The sequence below is a fragment of the Nicotiana attenuata genome, unplaced genomic scaffold (assembly GCF_001879085.1).
Source record: "Nicotiana attenuata strain UT unplaced genomic scaffold, NIATTr2, whole genome shotgun sequence".
Lineage (NCBI taxonomy): Eukaryota > Viridiplantae > Streptophyta > Magnoliopsida > Solanales > Solanaceae > Nicotiana > Nicotiana attenuata.
The window spans coordinates 22,258-41,217 of record NW_017671484.1 but is presented as its reverse complement, the minus strand read 5'-3'; the positions used below and the strand labels follow the sequence as shown (position 1 = coordinate 41,217).

The 18,960-nt window shown below is 33.0% G+C and overlaps 1 protein-coding gene and 1 pseudogene across 1 annotated transcript; both read right to left on the bottom strand.

Annotated features, from left to right (window-relative positions):
- Window positions 1–495: 495 nt before the first annotated feature.
- Window positions 496–1,595, bottom strand: LOC109208570 (uncharacterized protein Mb0911c). Its single transcript, XM_019371700.1, has 3 exons — window positions 1,431–1,595; window positions 995–1,157; window positions 496–868 (listed from the first exon to the last, which is right to left on the bottom strand). The coding sequence occupies exons 1-3, from the start codon at window positions 1,553–1,555 to the stop codon at window positions 740–742; spliced, it is 417 nt and encodes a 138-aa protein (XP_019227245.1). The 5' UTR covers window positions 1,556–1,595; the 3' UTR covers window positions 496–739.
- Window positions 1,596–7,980: 6,385 nt separating this feature from the next.
- Window positions 7,981–12,529, bottom strand: LOC109208573 (annotated as a pseudogene).
- Window positions 12,530–18,960: the final 6,431 nt, after the last annotated feature.

Below are 18,960 nucleotides of genomic sequence, written 5' to 3'. Positions count from 1 at the left end.
ACTCCCCACTTTCTCTATAACCGTCGGTCCGCGTTGCTTCTCTATAACCGTCGGTTGCCTCGAGGTTGGACGCCGATGTCCCCTCGAGATAAAATTCGACCGTGGTCTTGAGCCTTGCTCAAGAGGCATTGTAATAACCGAAAATTGGACCGTCCAATTTTACCGTACACAGTAATTAATTTAAATTCAACTTTACACATCACGATTGTGCAACTTTACACATCAAGATAATGCAAAGCTCCGATTTGAGGTTCTTGGAAATTAAGTCCTACACAGAAGGCCAGAAGCTGTGGTTAATTTGAGCACCACTTTCACGTTGGATTTGGGACCTAAGGAGAACTTTATACGTCGGATCTTAAAATCCGATCCAAAAGAATAAGTGCTTTATGCCGACTCCTACATTTTTTTTTTGGTTTGGTTTGGGTTGGGGGGGGGGGGGTAGGGGGGGGTCGGCATAGGGAGGAGGTTAGTATAGATCTTATATCACATTCGGTCTTGAAGTTCAAAGGCATGCATCTGTGCCTCCGGTAGCAAAGGGAATGTCTTTTAGACAAAGGAGAAAAACTGTTTAACAACATACGAGTTCTGCTTAGTTTATAAGATCCAAGTCTTCTTGATATTCTGTTTATTCCTTATTCACTACACAGTGAGGATACAATTTATTCCACAACTAACCTAACACACTGGAACGGCTAAAAGTATATCTAATACCATTGATGAGCTCTGATCAGTAATGCGATTATTTAGGATCGACGTGGCTTCCCAATCTAACGATGTTACCATCAAGATCTCGTACATATCCAACTTTCTGTCCCCATTTCTTCTCCTCAGGCTGGCTCACCGCAACCGCCCCATTTTCTACTGCCCTCTGTATGGACATTAATTAATCCACAAAAACAACACGTCAAATTGAATAAACAGTCCCTATTACATCGATTGGAGCTATCATATTCAAAAGTGAAAAAGAGAAGAAGGTGACTAGCTATATGAGTACCTTGTAGGCAGCATCGATGTCTACATAATCAAAGCAAAGCTCAACGGGTTGCCTATCGCCCCGGGAATGAGGGGTCTGGACCTGACCCGTTAAGTCATCTGTCTCGTGCTGATGGATAGGCGTGAATGCTATTGTGGTGGCTCCACTCTCCAATTCTCCCCATCTACCAAGTTAAATTACAAAGATTACATAAATATTCTTTACCCCACAGTGTATAGCGCTTAGAAATTTATTTCACTAATTTAAAAATCAAACAGACGGAAAAGGTCATACTATTTTGTATCCTTTTGCTTTTGAAAATAAAGCAAACTCTCAAAAAATCAATTTCATCCAACATACCAAACAACAATTCTCCTAACATCAAAATTTGAGCTCGCAAAACAAAGGCAAACCAAAATCAAACCGCGCGACTATATGTGGAGGATAAACAACGTACTTGCGATTATCGTCTAAGCGGCGAACGTTGTAGCCGAAGGCTTTAGCATAAAAAGCGACAGATTTTGCAACGTCATTAACATACACTACTGTATATGCATACGCTGGCCCCAAGTTTGATGCCATTCTTTCTTTCTTTTTTCCTCACTTTTACCTTCTTTTGTTCTAGCAGATCCATAACTCCCGTTATTGGCATTTATATGTTGCCAAAACAACATATGATACAACACACGTGTAATTGGAGATGAAAGGTGCAGCACACGTCTACATTATGCATGAGTTCAACAAGCTATCTGTTGACCACGTCACTCTTATGTGATCTCATCTCATCTCTCATCTTTTCTTGAAATTTTTTATTTTGTGTCTTACATAATTGTGTCACTTTTTCGTTCACAGTTTTATGGACCTAATTGTATAAAATATAGGTCTACAAATTTATTTCGTTCATAATTTAACATCTATTTTAACAAACTCCTTGAATAAATCTAGGACCCGCTTGGATATAGATTGTCAAATATTTTTTGAAAATACTAATTTCGATAAAGTTTGATTTGAAATTGAAAATATATTTTGACATGAATTTTGATGTAAGTTTTGATATGTTAAAAGGTCATATTTTATGCTAAAAAGTCTCAAATGGTCATGATTTGGCCTAAAAAGAGGTTTAAGCTAATGTTTGAGATTTTAAAGTTTTGGTTTCCAAAATTTTCAAAAAATTAGATTAATTCTATAAACAATACATATTTAAAAAAAATTGAAAAAAAAAACTCCAAAAACTTATCGCTAAACGCTTACTAAATGTTTTCATTAACATTCTGTTTGGATCACTGTTATCCATCGTTCATAACGTATTGTATTGTATTGTATCGTATCGTATTGTATCGTTTTATTAATGCAATATTTGGATAGATTGTATTATTTGTTGTTCTTAAATAATACTAGTAGTCGTACCCGCGCGATGCGCAGTAAGTATTAAAAATTATTAATTAAATTAAATTATGATCGGGCTTGTTTGATTCTATTAGATTGTATTGGTTTAATAAGGAACATTTCTTATATTACGTGTCAATACGATCTACCCAATAATGAAATCTTTATTAAATCAAAGGTACTTATATAGTTAGCGAATAACTTTTTGTTGTATATATTATTTATTATATTAACCAATATTTAATATTCTGTTTTTTTTTTTGTCATATATGAGAAGATTTATAATTTATTACTGTTTAAATAATTTTTTATTTTAAATATTATTCTATTGTTCTTAATAATAATATAATTTTTAACGAACAAAATGTCTGGAAAAGTAATCACGGGACTTTAACAGAGTGAGTAAACTTTATGTGAATATTTCAATCATACCATAGTTGCTGCCATATTATTTTTCTATGTTACTTCCCCAACGATTGCCTCGGCTGAACAATATAAATATCTATTAATAGTTGATACTCACTGAAAGGAACATAAGTGAAGTTAAACTTTTCATTTATAAAGAAATACTGTACTGCAAGTATACTTTGGATGAATTCATATTTGTAACTACCTAAATATATATAGATTCCTCATTAATTTTTGATTTGAAAAGAGACAAAACAGATTGTAAAGTATTACTTTACATGAGGATTATATATAATCAAGTAAAGAGCGTAAACTAATGTGTGTATTCATGTTTTTTCTCTTTTAAGACATTGGATATGTCGTTAAAGTTGCATTATTTGAAGGAATAAGTTAGTGTTATTCCATTATGTTATTTATTTTATCTAATACTCTTAAGAAAAAATAAAGAGTAAAATGACAGGTAATCTTGCAAAGAAATAACAAACTTTCATTAATTAAATAAATTACAGGTAGTTGTAGAGACGGTTCTCCCACTCAGCTTCAAATTTAAGAACATAAACCCAAAAAGGTTCACTTGGCCAAACCTCGTGATAAATGTCAGTTAAAATACTACCTAAAGGTTGTCCAAGTGAATCTACTAAAATTGCTAAGGCTTCCCAATCAGATAGTATAATTTTGTCTATAGCATCAATTAGTGCATCTCGAGTAAGCTGATAATTTGCAATATGTGCAGCTAGTGAAGCCCTAAGTTCTCTAAATTTCTTTTCTCTTTCCCTTCGTTCAACCCTTCGATCTCTTAACTTATTTTGTATCGCCCTTGGGACATTCCTGATGACGTCAGGCTTTGAGTCAGAATCATTATAGGAATAAATGCTGCGACGGCGTACCCTTCTACGTTGTCCCCTTCCTTGAATTTGAGAACTCGTAGTTGGAGTAATTTGAACGTGTCCTTGTTCAGCCATATCTGAAATAGGATCAAGGCAATAATAAGAATGGCTACAACATCTCAATGTGATAACATAGGACATGCATATTATTTGAACATATTGATGGATTTATACAATGATTTAAAAAGACATTGTCAAGTGAATGAAGGACAAACATCAGTAGTGGATATAAAGCTTCCTTGGTTGAGCATCCACAGGCAATAAAAATAAACAAAAGGTTGATGAAGCTCTTTCGAATGTTAAAGGAGATGAGAAGAAATTGCGAGACAAATTCTTTAATTTTGAAAATTAAAAGGAAAAGTAGGAACTTCATAAGTTTCAGCAAGTCTGGACATGTAACCACTCAGTTAAAAACAGAAACCACATTATGCTAAATCAAAGTTCACTTGTTAATTATGAGTATTTAGCTACGCAGGGTAATATAAGTTGGTATATTAATTCCAATATGAGTATTTAGCTACGCAGCCTAATTTAAGTTAGTATACTAATAAGTTGACAACACCAATAGACTTGTACATACTAAATTCCAATAGATCACATAAAATTTAGTATATGCATGCCCATGATACTATCCTATATTGCAACAAAAAACAGTAATGAAATCGAAAAAATAGTTATTCCAAATCTGTTATTCCAAAAAGACCCTCTGTAAGCAACAAATCGAAAAAACAGTTATTCCAAAAAGACCCTCTGTAAGCAACAATTATGTAAATCGCAAATCTGCAAACAGTGGATTAAAGTTCATACCGTTGTTATCGGGAGAAAATTTACAGACTTGAGGCTATCGTGATTTTGCAGAAAAATTTTTTACGTAATATTGTCGGACTTTCCTCTGTTTTTCTTTGTTCTCTCACTTTTTCTTGTTTTAATGCCTCCCTTATTATGTCCTTTTATAATATCATGTGATTAGTATAGTGGGGAAGTGGTTATAGTGGGGAAGTAGGGAGGATTTGTGAAGGGAGATGTGAAGTAGAGGGTTGGAACGAGAGGATTGTTGGGTGGGAGTGGGAAAACGTGGGGGGTATATGATAAGAGAAAGAACTGCATATTGAAAATGGTGACAATGAAAACTATAACGAAAACAATTTTTTGAAGAGCCAAACTCATGCTATCCGAGTACATTTCATTAAAAAGATAAGCATTTTGCTGTAAACAGAACAAAGTTCTCACTTTTTAGTTTGTATGCTATTAGGTGCAGTACAAATTTAATTTGATTATAATTGTCAAAATGATGTCCTGCTTAGGTTCACAGGCTGTAATTTTCATAACGTACCGGATATAACTCGGAGCACTTTGACTATTATCAGAATGACGCTTAGATAATGAAAAGACATGACAGAGTTTGCAACGTACTTGTCAGATCACGTACTTATAATACGAATGTACATATTGAGTACCAAAAAATACAGATGGACATGCTCGTGTCATATGTTCTTAGTCCACAAATTTTTTCAATGCAAATGATTATGTATTGGTCTCGAAGAAAATACAAACTAAACCGGAAAGTTTGGTAGCAGGGAAAACATGAGATGATACAAATATGTTGTTCATAACTAATAAAACTACTAAAATAACTTATAAGACCGTGTTTTCTTTCTCCAACTGTTACATATGCAAACATCTTATGCTGTTTTCTTCTTTTTAAACACTCTCTTGATCTTATTTCCAGACAACTGTGCATTCGGATCTTCTTGAACAACTGTTGCGGCAATAGATGTACCTATCTTGGCTGGTGTGTTTGCAATATCGATCAACTCGTTATCTTCATTAGAGCGCTACAAATTTTAAAAAAAATAAAAAATGAGGTTCAGTAGTAAACCTTTACTTCCTATTGCTTTGTTAAAAGCAAACATATTAGAAGAAGGTTCATTTGATGCTTCTTTGATGGATGTGACAGTGTCTTCCATACATCATCTCCTCTTTACTACTCTGTTACAAACCCACTGGTTCATTCCCATTGTCATAAAATTTGATTTTGTAAATGCTTACCATTCATTGTACGTAATGCTGAGAAAAGCCTAAAATAAAATGCTTTTGCCTAGAAAAAAATAGAAGTACGGAGATCAGCATCTTATTATGTTAATATCAAGTTAGGTTTATTCATTACATACTCATTGTCACCGTTTCTAGTCTCTTAGCTTCTCTTGTTAAAGCTCCTTTTGTAGCTTGGATGTTAAGTAAATAAATATAAGTTGATGATTCGTGGCAAAAGTTGACTGCCATACAAAACTGTAAGAGTTTAGTTTCAAGAAATCCATACACCAAAGAGAAAACAGTAAACTTAAGCTAGGTGATTTCTTCCAATATGGTTAAGCTTTAAAATTTTATATTGTTACTATGAATAAATTTTATAATGTTAAGATCAAGTGTTACAAACCTCGGACAGGAACTGAGTCATTGCTGGTCGCTCCCATCTCGAAGGCGTGTGCCAACGAACGTGCTGGTCGATCAGGACAAACAGGTCCTGGGAAGTGCTTCAGCTTATAGACTACACATAGGTACATGAAGGATTTGGAAGATAACACAGTTCCAGAAATACAAAGGATCAACCTTGCAAATGTCGTGTTGTTACTCAAGAGCCTTGTGATTAAAGACTTGATGAACTTTGACTTCATGGACAGTCCAACAACTGAAGCTCTACTTAAAGCCCTGGAGCTGTTGTTTAAGCTTGGTGCCCTTGATGAGGATGGTAAGTTAACCAAAATGGGTGAAAAAATGGCTGAATTTCCTCTGGATCCCATGCTCTCCAAGATGATTGTTGCCTCTGACAAGTAGAAGTGCTCTGCGGAGATAATAAGTATTGCTGCATTGCTTTCTGTGGGGAATTCACTGTTCTATCATCCAAAGGACAGACAAGTCCAAGCTGACAATTTCGCCAATCACATTTAAATAATAAGAAGATATTAAAATGAGAGGCAGAAAAAGATAATTATTAGAATTTTGAGGTAAAAGCTATATTTACCAAATAATTCAGTCTCGTCCACATCAACCTTAGTTATCAATTGGTCATATGGCCGGAGATCAAAGACATCCATTGGTAAAAGTGGATCAGATGTTTCAGCCAAGGTTGTCCGCTGAGTAAATGTGAGCCTTAAGTTCTTTTTTTTGGTTATGAACTTCTATTTATTGTGACAAACGCTAAAGTTTGCTATAACATATAATCCAAACTCATTAAGTTGTGTTTCGAAAAGATGCAGCACAGACATGCCAATAGAAGATTGTATCTGATCGCCTTTCAAAGAAATCACATTAAATACATACATATAGTTGAACTTAGAACGAACAACTCATATCTTAACAACGGAGAACGAAATTTTTGATATTTTATCTCCGGTAATAATAGAAGTTGGTATTTTCAATATTATTTCGATAAAAACAGGTAGAGATTATAAAGAAGGCATAAATTAGAAAAATAGCCAAAAAGTTAAGAGCATTCAAATAATGTAAAAGAATAAGGAATAAGTGGAATGAAGAGGGACAACATGTGCAGAGGTGCAAAACACTGAAACAATGAAAGGAAATAAGATTTTTATGAAACTGAAGAAAAGAAAAAACACAGCGACAAAGAGAGAATGGGTAAGTACCAAAACAGTGCAAGAAAAAAAGAAAACCATCATATATTTATATATACTATTGCAATGAAAATATTGTAAGAACAAAAAGTGAATTGTTGTAGTATATTGTAATCTTCTACAACCAATCGAGAAAGTAGGTTTAAAAATGCGTGAAGAGCATAACAACAATTGCAGATTTTTCTACTTAAAATTAGAGACGCAAAACAATTAGTAAGTAAAAGAAATTGATTTTTAATACCTTTTCATCTTGCAGAACCAATTCAATGGAGAAATTAGTGTCTGAATTGTAACAATGCGGGACTTTCCATAGACGAACAACCCGAACTTTCAACTTCTATTGCATGCTCGCAATCGTTATATCCTTAATGAAATAAATGTGAGTAGCCATCTTTTGCATAAGCACTAAGTTATCTTGAAATCAATTGACAGCATTAGGAAGATTAGAAATGAAGTACCGTGTATTAGTGGAAGAAATATAACTTTGCGAGTTCTTTGTTAGTAGATGTAAACATTAAGAAGTTAATAGTTCAAAGTAACTGAAAATAGTAACAACTAATGATGATGAGATAAAAGATAAGCATACCAATTGAAGTTGTCAACTATTTTTTATGAAGTTTATTTCCAATATGGTTTAGCAAAGACAGAAGCATGAGAACCAAAAATGTTATGAACTTTCACATCAGATTTGCTTTCATTCTCCAAGTAAATTACGGAAAACCTCTTTGTAAACCACATTTATTGCTTCATTTGAAATTTCTCCATCATCGTCATAAACCAAAATCTTTAATCTCTTTCTTTTTGTAACCCGTGATAGAGCAACGTAAAGCTGGCCATGTGTGAAGACCGGTTTTTTCAAATATAACCCAACATGAGATAAAGATTGTCCTTGACTTTTGTTTATCGTCATTGCAAAGGATACAACTATTGGAAATTGTCTTCGTTGGAACTTAAAAGGTATTCTTGCATCAGATGGAGTTAATGACATTCTCGGAATGAAGACCTTTTGTCCAGCCATCTTTCCCGATAAAAGTTTTGCTTCGATAACCCGATTTTCGAGTCTAGTGATGATTAATCTTGTTCCATTACATAGCCCTGAAGATGGGTCTATATTTCTCAATAACATCACTGGGACACCCACTTTCAAAGTGATAACATGATTTGGAATTCCAGAACACTTAATAGTGTTTAGGAATTCAGGTGTATGTACGTGTTCCAAACCTGTAAAAGCATCGTCTGACATGCAAATTGTATCGGAACTCAAAAATGTTTTTGGTTGACTTTGGTTTAGTGAAACCATGTATTCGTTGATTGATTCAACCATGTCAAGAGTGGGAGCAAGAATTCCTCTTTGTTGCAGGTATGTTATATCACTGCAATGACTTAAAAAATTTGGATATGTACTTTCCACAATCGCAGAAATTGGATCGCCACAATTATTTATGATAAGATCATCAGGGATGTGAACTTTATCAATATCATCAACAGAATTTCCAATCATACCATCACCTATTGCTAAAATCCAATCAGAAAATTATCTTAGATCATTCAAATGTGAATCCACCTGATTTCCTTCCAACCTCATATTTTTTGTTAACTTTAACACTTGACAGTGATTCCACAAATATGAAGAATTAAGGGCAGCATTAACAATATCTTGTCTAGTACCTTTTGGAATGACTGGAAGTATTTGTCTAAAGTCACCACCAAGAACAACTGTTTTTCCTCCAAATGGTCGATCTAAATTGGATGCATCTTTAAATCTAAGAATATCTCTTAGAGTTCTGTCTAGAGCTTCAAAATAATATCTATGCATCATTGGTGCTTCATCCCAAATAATTAACTTTGTCTTGACAATCAATTTTGATAAAGGAGTACCTTGTTTGATATTACATGTTGAATCTTCAGTTGCATTGAGTGGGATTGCAAATCTCGAATGAGTTGTTCGACCTGCTGCTAACAAAAGAGATGCTATTCCACTGGACGCAACTGTTAACACAATATCTCCTCTAGATCTTATGGAAGAAGACAAAGTTTTCCAAATAAATGTCTTCCCGGTTCCTCCATGACCATGTAAGAAGAAGAATCCACCTTTGTCCTCATGCACTGCTTTGATAATTATGTCATAAACTAACTTTTGCTTCATTGTCAATTTAACCAATAATTCTTCATGTTCCTTAGACAAAGAGCACCTATTGTAACGCAATTCTTCACAGATTAGTCTATTGGTGTTGTCAACTTCCTCTTCATTGAAAACCGGTCTTGGCATTGTTGGAAAATCGTATAACGTTTTTCCGCAACCTTTCAACAAATTTTCCAACTTTTGTAGACAATGATTCTTTACTTCACCATTTGTTAGCTCAGCCTCTAAAATAAAAAAAGTATATAATTAATTAATTAATAATAAAAACATATAGTTGTCATGAGTCATATAAAGATAAGACCAAAATAATTTCCTTAAGAAATAGTAAAATCAAAATAATGTTGCTTTACTTCATTGCAAGGCTACATCGATTATGTGTCCAACAAAATATATTAAAAATTAATCACTCATAATTTGCAAGCCTAAATGTAGATCGTAGATTAGAGTAAGATTTAATTTGTATGCAACAATAATGTAAAAATACTTTAAGAATTTTTTAATATAAAAATCTTAAGTAGAAGGTCAAATTGTATACCAGGATTATCCAATATTCTTCTTTCTTCATGTAAGATATCATCTGATAATAAAATTCATGTTGCCTCCCAAACACATTCTGGCCGTGACATTGAATTGGATAATAGTAACATAGCAAATAATTGCCTAAGATATGATGGCATTCCCCAGTTACTTGCCTCCTTTATGGCATCCACATACTCTTTGTCATCATCTAATAAACCCAGTGCATAACATGCATCTCTAAAACTTAAATGTTCGTGATTGTTGATTCTGCGTAAATCCTCATAACACTTAGGTCCTTTAATGACATTCAACAACATTCGAAGGTAATATTGCTCTCCACTTCCAGGCGGTACAAAGAATATTCTCCCTATTGAAAATGCAGAATTTCTTCTTTTTTCTCACTTTTTTAGTTTTTTATTCCACACAAATTTAAGAGAAAATTCCGCATAGGTTAATTCTCTTGCTTCTTCATATGTATTGTTTGCCTCAAACCAGCTTAAAAACTGTGATTCCTTTACACTTGGTCTATTGGCAACATCATCAATTGGATCATTATCAGAGAAAATAACTGTTTGTTCATTTGGTAGATGAAAAGAAAGTCTTTCTACCGAAGGTTCTCTATGGTTAATTGAAAATTTAAAAATTCTCCAAGCAGCTTCACACGGTGATATGTATCGGCAATCATAATACATTTTTATTTCATCAATAGCCGATGAGTCTTCCTCATGCACACTTTGAGAAAAAGCAGTTGTTACACGATCATGACCCTTATTAACGTACTTAAATAAGTACTTGATTGATCGAGATTGATTGCACCATTCAACATTTATATGTGCGCCATACTTCAACAATAAATATCTATTGTGTGGCACCACGTACCTGTTATCCAATTCAATTCCTTCTTTCTGGATAGTTCTACCATTGTCCCTTCTTTTATATACAGGATATCCATCTTCATCAATTGTAGTATTTTCTACAAACTTCTTTGCAAAGTGTTTTGTACATCTACCATTACGCATGCAAGGAGAGGATTTTCTAGCAGAACCGCACGGGCCATGCATCATGAAATTCTTCACGGCCTTATAATAATACGGATCGACCGATTCATCTGGTATTTCTGCTGAAATTATTTGATCTATATCTCCAACATTTGGATATTTATTATGAAGAAAGAGCAATATGTGTGCATGAGGCAACCCCCGCTTTTGGAATTCTATAGTATATATCACTGCAAAAAATAATAATTTGCGATTGGGGTAAGTGGTTGTAATTTATATGTAAGACAAAATATTTTATTAAATTAGATTATAAATCTGATAGGAATTTATTAAAAAAGATTAAATATATACCTGATTTAACTGATCCAAAAATTTGTTTCTCTTTCAAATCCTTTATTAAACGATCCAATTTGATTTTGAACACCCTAGCTAAAATGTCTGGGCGATCTTCTGGTTGCAAGCCCTTGCTCTTTACAAATCTACTAATTTCAGGCCACTTTGGGTTGCAAGTAAATGTGATGAAGAGATTTGGATATCCAGCCCACTTGCAGATTGCCATAGCATCTTGATAATTTTGAATCATGTATCTTGCACCCCCTGTGAAGCTGGATGAAAGAATTACCCTTTTACCTTGAGAAGAAGGATTTATCTCTCCATGTAAAACTACATCTTCTAATCCTTTATACATATGAGCTTGCAATTGTTTTTGATGAGTTCTGATATACTTCAACCTAGAAGATTCAACCATTGTAAATCCATCGACCAAGAATTATTGAAATAATCTTCTTGAGTTTACAATTGTTGCTACTTCGCCATTCCTTTCTTGAATTTTGTATGCAAAATATTCACGCATGCTAACAAAATGCCTTCCTCCAGTTGATTCATCAGTTCCATTTAAAGGAATGTCTTCCCTATAACCATCTTCACCAAATGGAAACAATAAAGGATACTGAAGACCTAAATAGGCAGCATTCAACTCATTTATCCTTTGTAGATGTCCAGATTGGGTTTCAACGATGATGTCTCGGTCACATCTAGATACATCAAAATCTCCAACTACCAAAGCAGCAACCTCTGAAATTGTTGGTAAGTTGTATCTTCTTCCATCATAGTTCCGTTTTCCTATCAATCTGAGTCTAAAATTGGAGTGAGTATCTTCCTGAAATTTGTCTCTGACCATTCTAAATGACTTTGTCAAAACATTATGCTCATCAAGCATTTGTTTCAGATCTTGAACAATTTCAGCATGTAGTTGGCTTATTCTTTCACCACGACTGCATAAAAATAGGTTTTATAAAATTGATCTATGTTTGTTTTTGTTAGATTATTCATGCATATATAAATTAGGAACAATTGAATACTAACCCCAGTGCATGAATTCTATTCTCAACTTCGTTTTCTGTGTCATATATATATATTTGTGCAAACTTGGGAGTGGATCCTTCGGGGGGCAACAAACTCCCGATTTGATGATAGTTTTGTCCAGATAATTTGAATGTTCTTGGCCCCTTTGTTTGGTTGACAGAAGCATCAACTTTTCCTCCCATTGAGGTAAATGAAAACATTGAGTTATAACTTCTAATATTATCTCCGAAATGGTTACTTATTGGACCTACATAAAAGTATTTGTTTGCCAATCAAGATTTATTCATATATTGAAGACAGTATTGAAGTATGGTAAAAGTGGATTTTGTTGTTACCTGATCCGAATAATAAGTTTTTTAAAATTGTGGGAGGTTTTTTTGGCTTTGGTAGGCGTATCTTTCCATGATTACAACACAAAGAAAACTCTGATTTTTTAGCTTTGATTTTCTTATTGATTCTTTCTTCGTACCAGAAGTAAGCACCACAATATTCACATTCATATGTAGGATTACCTATATCCTAGTACTCTATGAAAAAAATAAGCAAATGTAAGATTAATGTAAAGGCGTTATGTTATGGTATGCCTACTTATTGTATATACATATAGAAAAAATAAACATGCATACCTTCATTGTGAATAATTGCATATCCAACATCAGGCTCTAAATAGTATTAAAATCATATTAAGTTAGCCACGTAAATTGAAAAAGGGGACATAAATGAATCATTGTTTGTGTTAAGATAGACATACCTTCATAGTCGTCTTCACTTTCAGTTGCATCATTATTTTCTGCGATTGTTTTCATGAAATTTACGTTAAGTATTTAATCAAGCAACCATTATTTTGAATAATAGTATAAATGTAGTTTATTTGTGTAATTTATTAGCAAAAAAATTTATTAATTAAAAACATACCTGGTACATCACCATCAATATTGACATCCTCAATTTCTAATAATAAGTTATAATAAAATGCCGTTAGTATAAAAAAACGATTCATGTTATATTAATAATTTTATTTATAAGAACAACCTGGCAGTAGGGGTAGCATATTTAAATCTGGTAGAAGATAATTTGTCTGCACATTTGAAGTTGACAAACCAAATTGCAAATGTTTCTGTCGAGGTAAATTTGGAGATTGTGCCTGAGATTGAGACGATGAAGCGTGTGCACAACTCTCTAAAGGTGTATAATGTAATCGTGTGAAAAGTTGACGATTTGTTATGTCTGTTAAAGGTTGTGGTGCCTTTTGTTTTCCAAATGCATCCCCTCTGATAGTAGCAGGACAAATAAAGTCTGTAAATCATAAAACATACAAATCAACTAAAAAAAAGTGGAATAAAATATCAGCAATATGACGTTAGACCAACATTGGCTAATACAGTCATTCTTGACACTCATAAGGGACTGTAAATTTGCAGTAAATGAATGCCTAAAATATATAATTGAATAACTCTGATTTTATAAACATATCTACTAATTTTGTAGCGAAACCTTTCTGTCCACAAGTACATATCCACAAATTAAATTAAATGTCGTTGTAGTTGTACGCTTTATTTTCTCAATCATGTCATAAACTAATGTCCATATTATCTTGAATTCCTAATACTCTGCAAAAATATACATTATAAGACGGTATTGATTTGATGTATTCTAGTAATTTCACTGTTGACCAAACCATAAAAGCAACTTGTATCCTAGGTTAGCACACCTATTTTTATTCACAATATTTATAGTTTTCATATTTAGAGGATTTATCTTTTATGAACAACGTTTACATCCCAAACACTAATGACAAAAGGACTATTAGTTTGTTCAAAAGATGAAGAACCTTGTCATGTTACAAAGCGTAGTTGCTGCAAAGTACAAATCAAGGTAGGATAAAGAAACTTAATGATTTAATCAGAAATTTTGGGTAGAATAAGCAGGCAGGTACAAACACAAATAAACTATAAGCACGAACGACTAATAATACAAAAGCAGAAGTTAAAGAATTCAAAATGATTCAAAGCCAATAAAATTGAAGAATGGTGAGTTTAAATAAGCTGGATCCATTAATAAACAACCAAATTCATTTTTTTGACATTGCTGGGCACAATCATCAGTTCAATAGGAAGACATGAAGGCATCTAATCTAGTGATCACTATCAGCAAGTCAATGTGCAAAATGATTTACGATATTAGCCTGTAGAAGTAGAACATGAATTTTCTATCCTATCAGTCCGTAAAGCAGAAAAATGTAAGAGCAAAGATCAGACATCATTGGCAGACCTAAGTAAGTTATAGATTGTGCTGTAAATGCTATAAAGTATCATCAAGTAACAAAAACAGAGACCACGCGTGAATAAATAAATATTTATCTACACTAGAAAATGATCATAATTGCAAAAAAAGATTCACAAAGCAAATAAGCATCGGCCATAATATTTCACGTTTATGTTTATAGGGAAAAAGAAGCAAGACAATGACTCATTACAGGCTTAAGTATTACATGATAGATCGCCAGCTTCCTTGAAAGCATAAAGAAACTGATCCCATGTTCCAAACACTGAAGGTATACAAAAGATAACAATACTAACCAATACAGTTAATATACAACGCGATGCGCACAATTTCAGGTTTAACTGAGTCTCAGGACTTTAGTGCGACTCAAAGGCAATTAGCCCAAGGAAAATCAGATATAACAAAGGAGTAGTTAGGAAATATGTCGTATTTGGAAGCATTGAACACAGAGTCTGTAAGCAGAAGTAAGGCAAATCTGCAAAAGAGTGGATATAAGTTCATACCATTATTATCTGAACAATTTTTCTGTCGTTTCTGCTTCCGTATGTTGATCCTATTTTCTCTTGCGAGTTTCTTCTCTTCTTCCATGTCAAATTGAGTAGAAACTGTCGTAGGGCTGAGAAGTTGTAAAGGCGTGTGTTTAATGCAGTTGGCGAAACAGGGGCATAAACTGCGCCTCTTTTTCGCTATATAATGCGCCTCTTTTTCACTTTTAAGGGCAAATTTTTAATTCATTGTAATTTTTTTAATTAATTCTATAATTAATATAAATGACAGTATTTTATTACTCCAAATCGATAATTAAACTTCTGCTTTATCCGATATACGTTAACATTTACTTCTGCTAATAGGTGTTTGCCATAGTGTTTTCAAATCAATTGCGTTTAAACATGTGAGAATACACTAATTTATTTATATATTATTTGAAATTTAGCAATTTTTTCTTGTTTAGACTGTTGGTCAAATATTACCCCCTCTCATAGTCACGAAAAAAAATTTGTTGTTAGCCTTGATCACTAACGGGATACCAACCTGACGGGTAATTTTAAACTCATAATGAAAAACGGTGAAAAAGTTTCTTTAGTCGTTTCGTCAATAACTAAGAGCAAGAATGAGTATAAATTTGGTAGAAAGGATATATATATACACAGACAGTCGCGCGCACACGCGAAGACGAAAATTGTTAATAAAGGGGTAGAAAAATGACAGTAATCATTTAAATGCTTACAAACTAACAGTTACGTAACTAACAGTTCTTTGATATATAATGCAGTCCTTTGATATATAACAGTTCTTTGATATCTGCTACATTTTGATTCAATACTATTTATAGGTTTACATTCTAAAATTAGATAAAAATATTAATGTACATCCAGAAATAGTATATGTAGTCGAATAGGCAGACTTTACTACCAGAAAGAAACATGAAATGGTTAAAATATGTCGTCCATAAGTATAAAATAATGAACTAAGTAAAAAGAAAAGTGAAACAGAATAAATAACTTGAAATGATTAAAATACATTGTTTCATAACTAATATAACTACTAATAAGAATAATCAGACAGTTCTTGGTTTCTCCAAGTGTTACATTTGCAAAACACCTTATGCTGTTTTCTTCTTCTTAAATAGTCTCTTGATTTTTATTTCCTGACAATTGTGTATTTGGATCTTCTTCAACCACTGTTGCGGCGTTAGTTAAACTTATCTTGGCAGGTGTATTTGCAATATCGATTAACTCATTCTCTTCAGTAGAATCCTGCATATATAAAATACAAACCTTTGTGAAAATAATTAGTGAACTTTATAATTGCTAGAGCATTATTATTTTATACCGTGAAAAAAATTTATTTAGAAGAATCAATAAATGTAAAAAAATATTAATAATGAGCTTGCAGCTTCCTATAGAATACACAAAGTGAACATTCACAAATTTTAAAGTTACAAAAAAATCTCCAGATCTGAAAATTTATTCAGAAACATATCCTTCCAGATATATAAGTCTATGTCATCTAAAGGACCAATTAAAAGTGAGTGATGAATTTACCTCGCATTCCTTATCTCCATCAAAGACTTGATTATTATTGAATTCAGGGTCCTGTCACAAAATAATAAATAAATGAGTGTGAAATTATGATTCAAATAATGCAATTTAAAAGAAATTTGCAATGTAAATATATTATGAAGTTTGTAAGCAAATATGACATACAGTTAAGTCAAATGAAGGTGGATCAGGACTATATTTCTTTATCAGTTGCTCCTCATCTGTAAGCTTAACAACACTATAAACTTCCTGTTGCAGTTGAATGTTCGAGCTCTTCACAATAACCTTAAACATGAATTTTCTTTGAGAACATTGTCAGCTCTACTGGATAGGATACTTATCAACAACGCCAGTATTCTAGAATGAAATTTTGCGTTAGAATTTATCAAATAAAAAATATGAATATAATTAGTTGATATACCTCAAGAAATCCTTCCTTCAATTCTTTTGCGGATTTGCCTATGAGAAACATGGCTTCGCGGTCCCAGAGCAATATGGAAACAGATCCAGTAGTATCCATTACCCTAACCTGAAGCTTGTACCTAATTGCACACTTGATTTGAGATATAAATGTACATTTTTGATGGATTAAGGAAATAGAGTTGTTACTTTAACCTAATAACTGCTGAGTAATCTTCATTTTTTACATTTGGGGTTGGGCATTGATAAATGTTTTCTTTGATCCCCCTTCCTTCCTCCCCTCTCCTACCTCCCCCCCTTTTTCTTTCCCCCATTACTTTATCCACCTCTTTTGACACTTCTTGCAGCTGACATACGACCATCCTTTTCCAAGTTCTAAATTTTCAATACTTGCGACAATCCAACAGGGACCTTCCTGTTTAATAAAATGATTACACTTTAAATCGTGAGGTAGAGAGAGAGCGTATATGTGCAAACCAAAACTAATAATATATATTGTGCATAGTTTAAATTAGAAAAATTATGGTTGTCAACCAATATGTCATCTGAGAGGTGAACATATAAAGTATGACATCCATATATTTGCATGGAGTAAGTGCTGAAGAAAACTGGAAAATTATTCAAATGTACAACATAGGAAACATTGAGAAAAAGCAAAATGTTTCTCCCCTCCTTAACTTTGGTCAAACTTATGCTTCAGTATGTTATGATTTCTCTGGCTATAAGCCTTTTTATAAAGTTGAACCTGGATGACATAATCTAGCCAACGGACACGGCAATAAGTAATTGGGCATCAATTTCAGCTTATAATATTTCATGAATTTTTAATAAACATTTTGGTTTTCATGTAAATTTTTCCATCAAGATCCTATCTGAGGATGTTGTTTTCATGTATGTATAATGTAGTTCCATTAGAATAAGCTGCTAAAGTCACAGTAGTTGGATCTAAGATTCTTTCTTAGATCCAAGAGAGAAATTCCAGTGGTAGTCATACCTTGCTATATAATGCATTCTTTAGCAACCTATCCAGTTTTATGTTGGTCAATATATATTTGTCACATTTAGTTCATAAAGACTCATCATACATAGTAAGTTTTGAAGTTAATTTAGAAGTTAATGTGTTTTGAAGGGATGGAGAAGAGGTAGCAAAAGTGGTAACCGAAGGAGTAACTATCATATAAAAACTTATCATATTCTAAATGTTTAATCACATTTTAATGCCCTAAAATAGGACAACCAAAGGCTGAAATATGAGAAGAAAACAAATAGAAAATATGGCCTTCTGAAATTTCAAAGAAAGAAGATAAAAAGAGTTAACTCACTTGCATGAACTTCACTAATTGGGCAATTGTTTTAACTTCAGCAATGCCCTTCTCTAACTCATCCGAAACAGAGTAACTTTGTTGCGAGATGGCTTGAGTCAGCCTCTCAGAGTAACTATCCCGAACAGAAAGTAATCTATATTTATAAATGACAGTTAGAACTATACATGAAAAGATAGATATGAGTGTAGCTAAAGGATTAAAATATATTAAACCGTGTTTTAAACTCGTCAGATTGAGGAAAAGTAGGATTAATCCACAACTTTGATGCATTCCAAGTATTGCGCACAGAATATGAATCTGCAAAAACAAATTATGTGTAACATGTAATGAATAACTTTCACAAAGTAATGTCAAATTGAATAGTTACATTTTACCTTGAAATTTATGGGCTTTTATGAGCTGCATAACAATAATAACAGACTGGTTGCTAGAACTTAAAAGGTGAGGTATAACTTGATCAACAAATTCGCCCCAGAATGTAGCAGATAACTTGTTCCTCCTGTCAAATAGAAATAGTGTATAATTTTTAGCATATGTAATTATCAAATCTATCATTAGTCCATTGATGTCTGTTTATTC

Bases quoted from the DNA above. Each gene is read 5' to 3' on its own strand.
- LOC109208570 (XM_019371700.1), bottom strand. From the start codon at position 1,555: ATGGCATCAAACTTGGGGCCAGCGTATGCATATACAGTAGTGTATGTT. The intron at 1,158-1,430 runs GTACGTTGTTTA...TTAACTTGGTAG, and splicing joins CGCTTAGACGATAATCGCAA to ATGGGGAGAATTGGAGAGTG. The intron at 869-994 runs GTACTCATATAG...ATGTCCATACAG, and splicing joins ACATCGATGCTGCCTACAAG to AGGGCAGTAGAAAATGGGGC.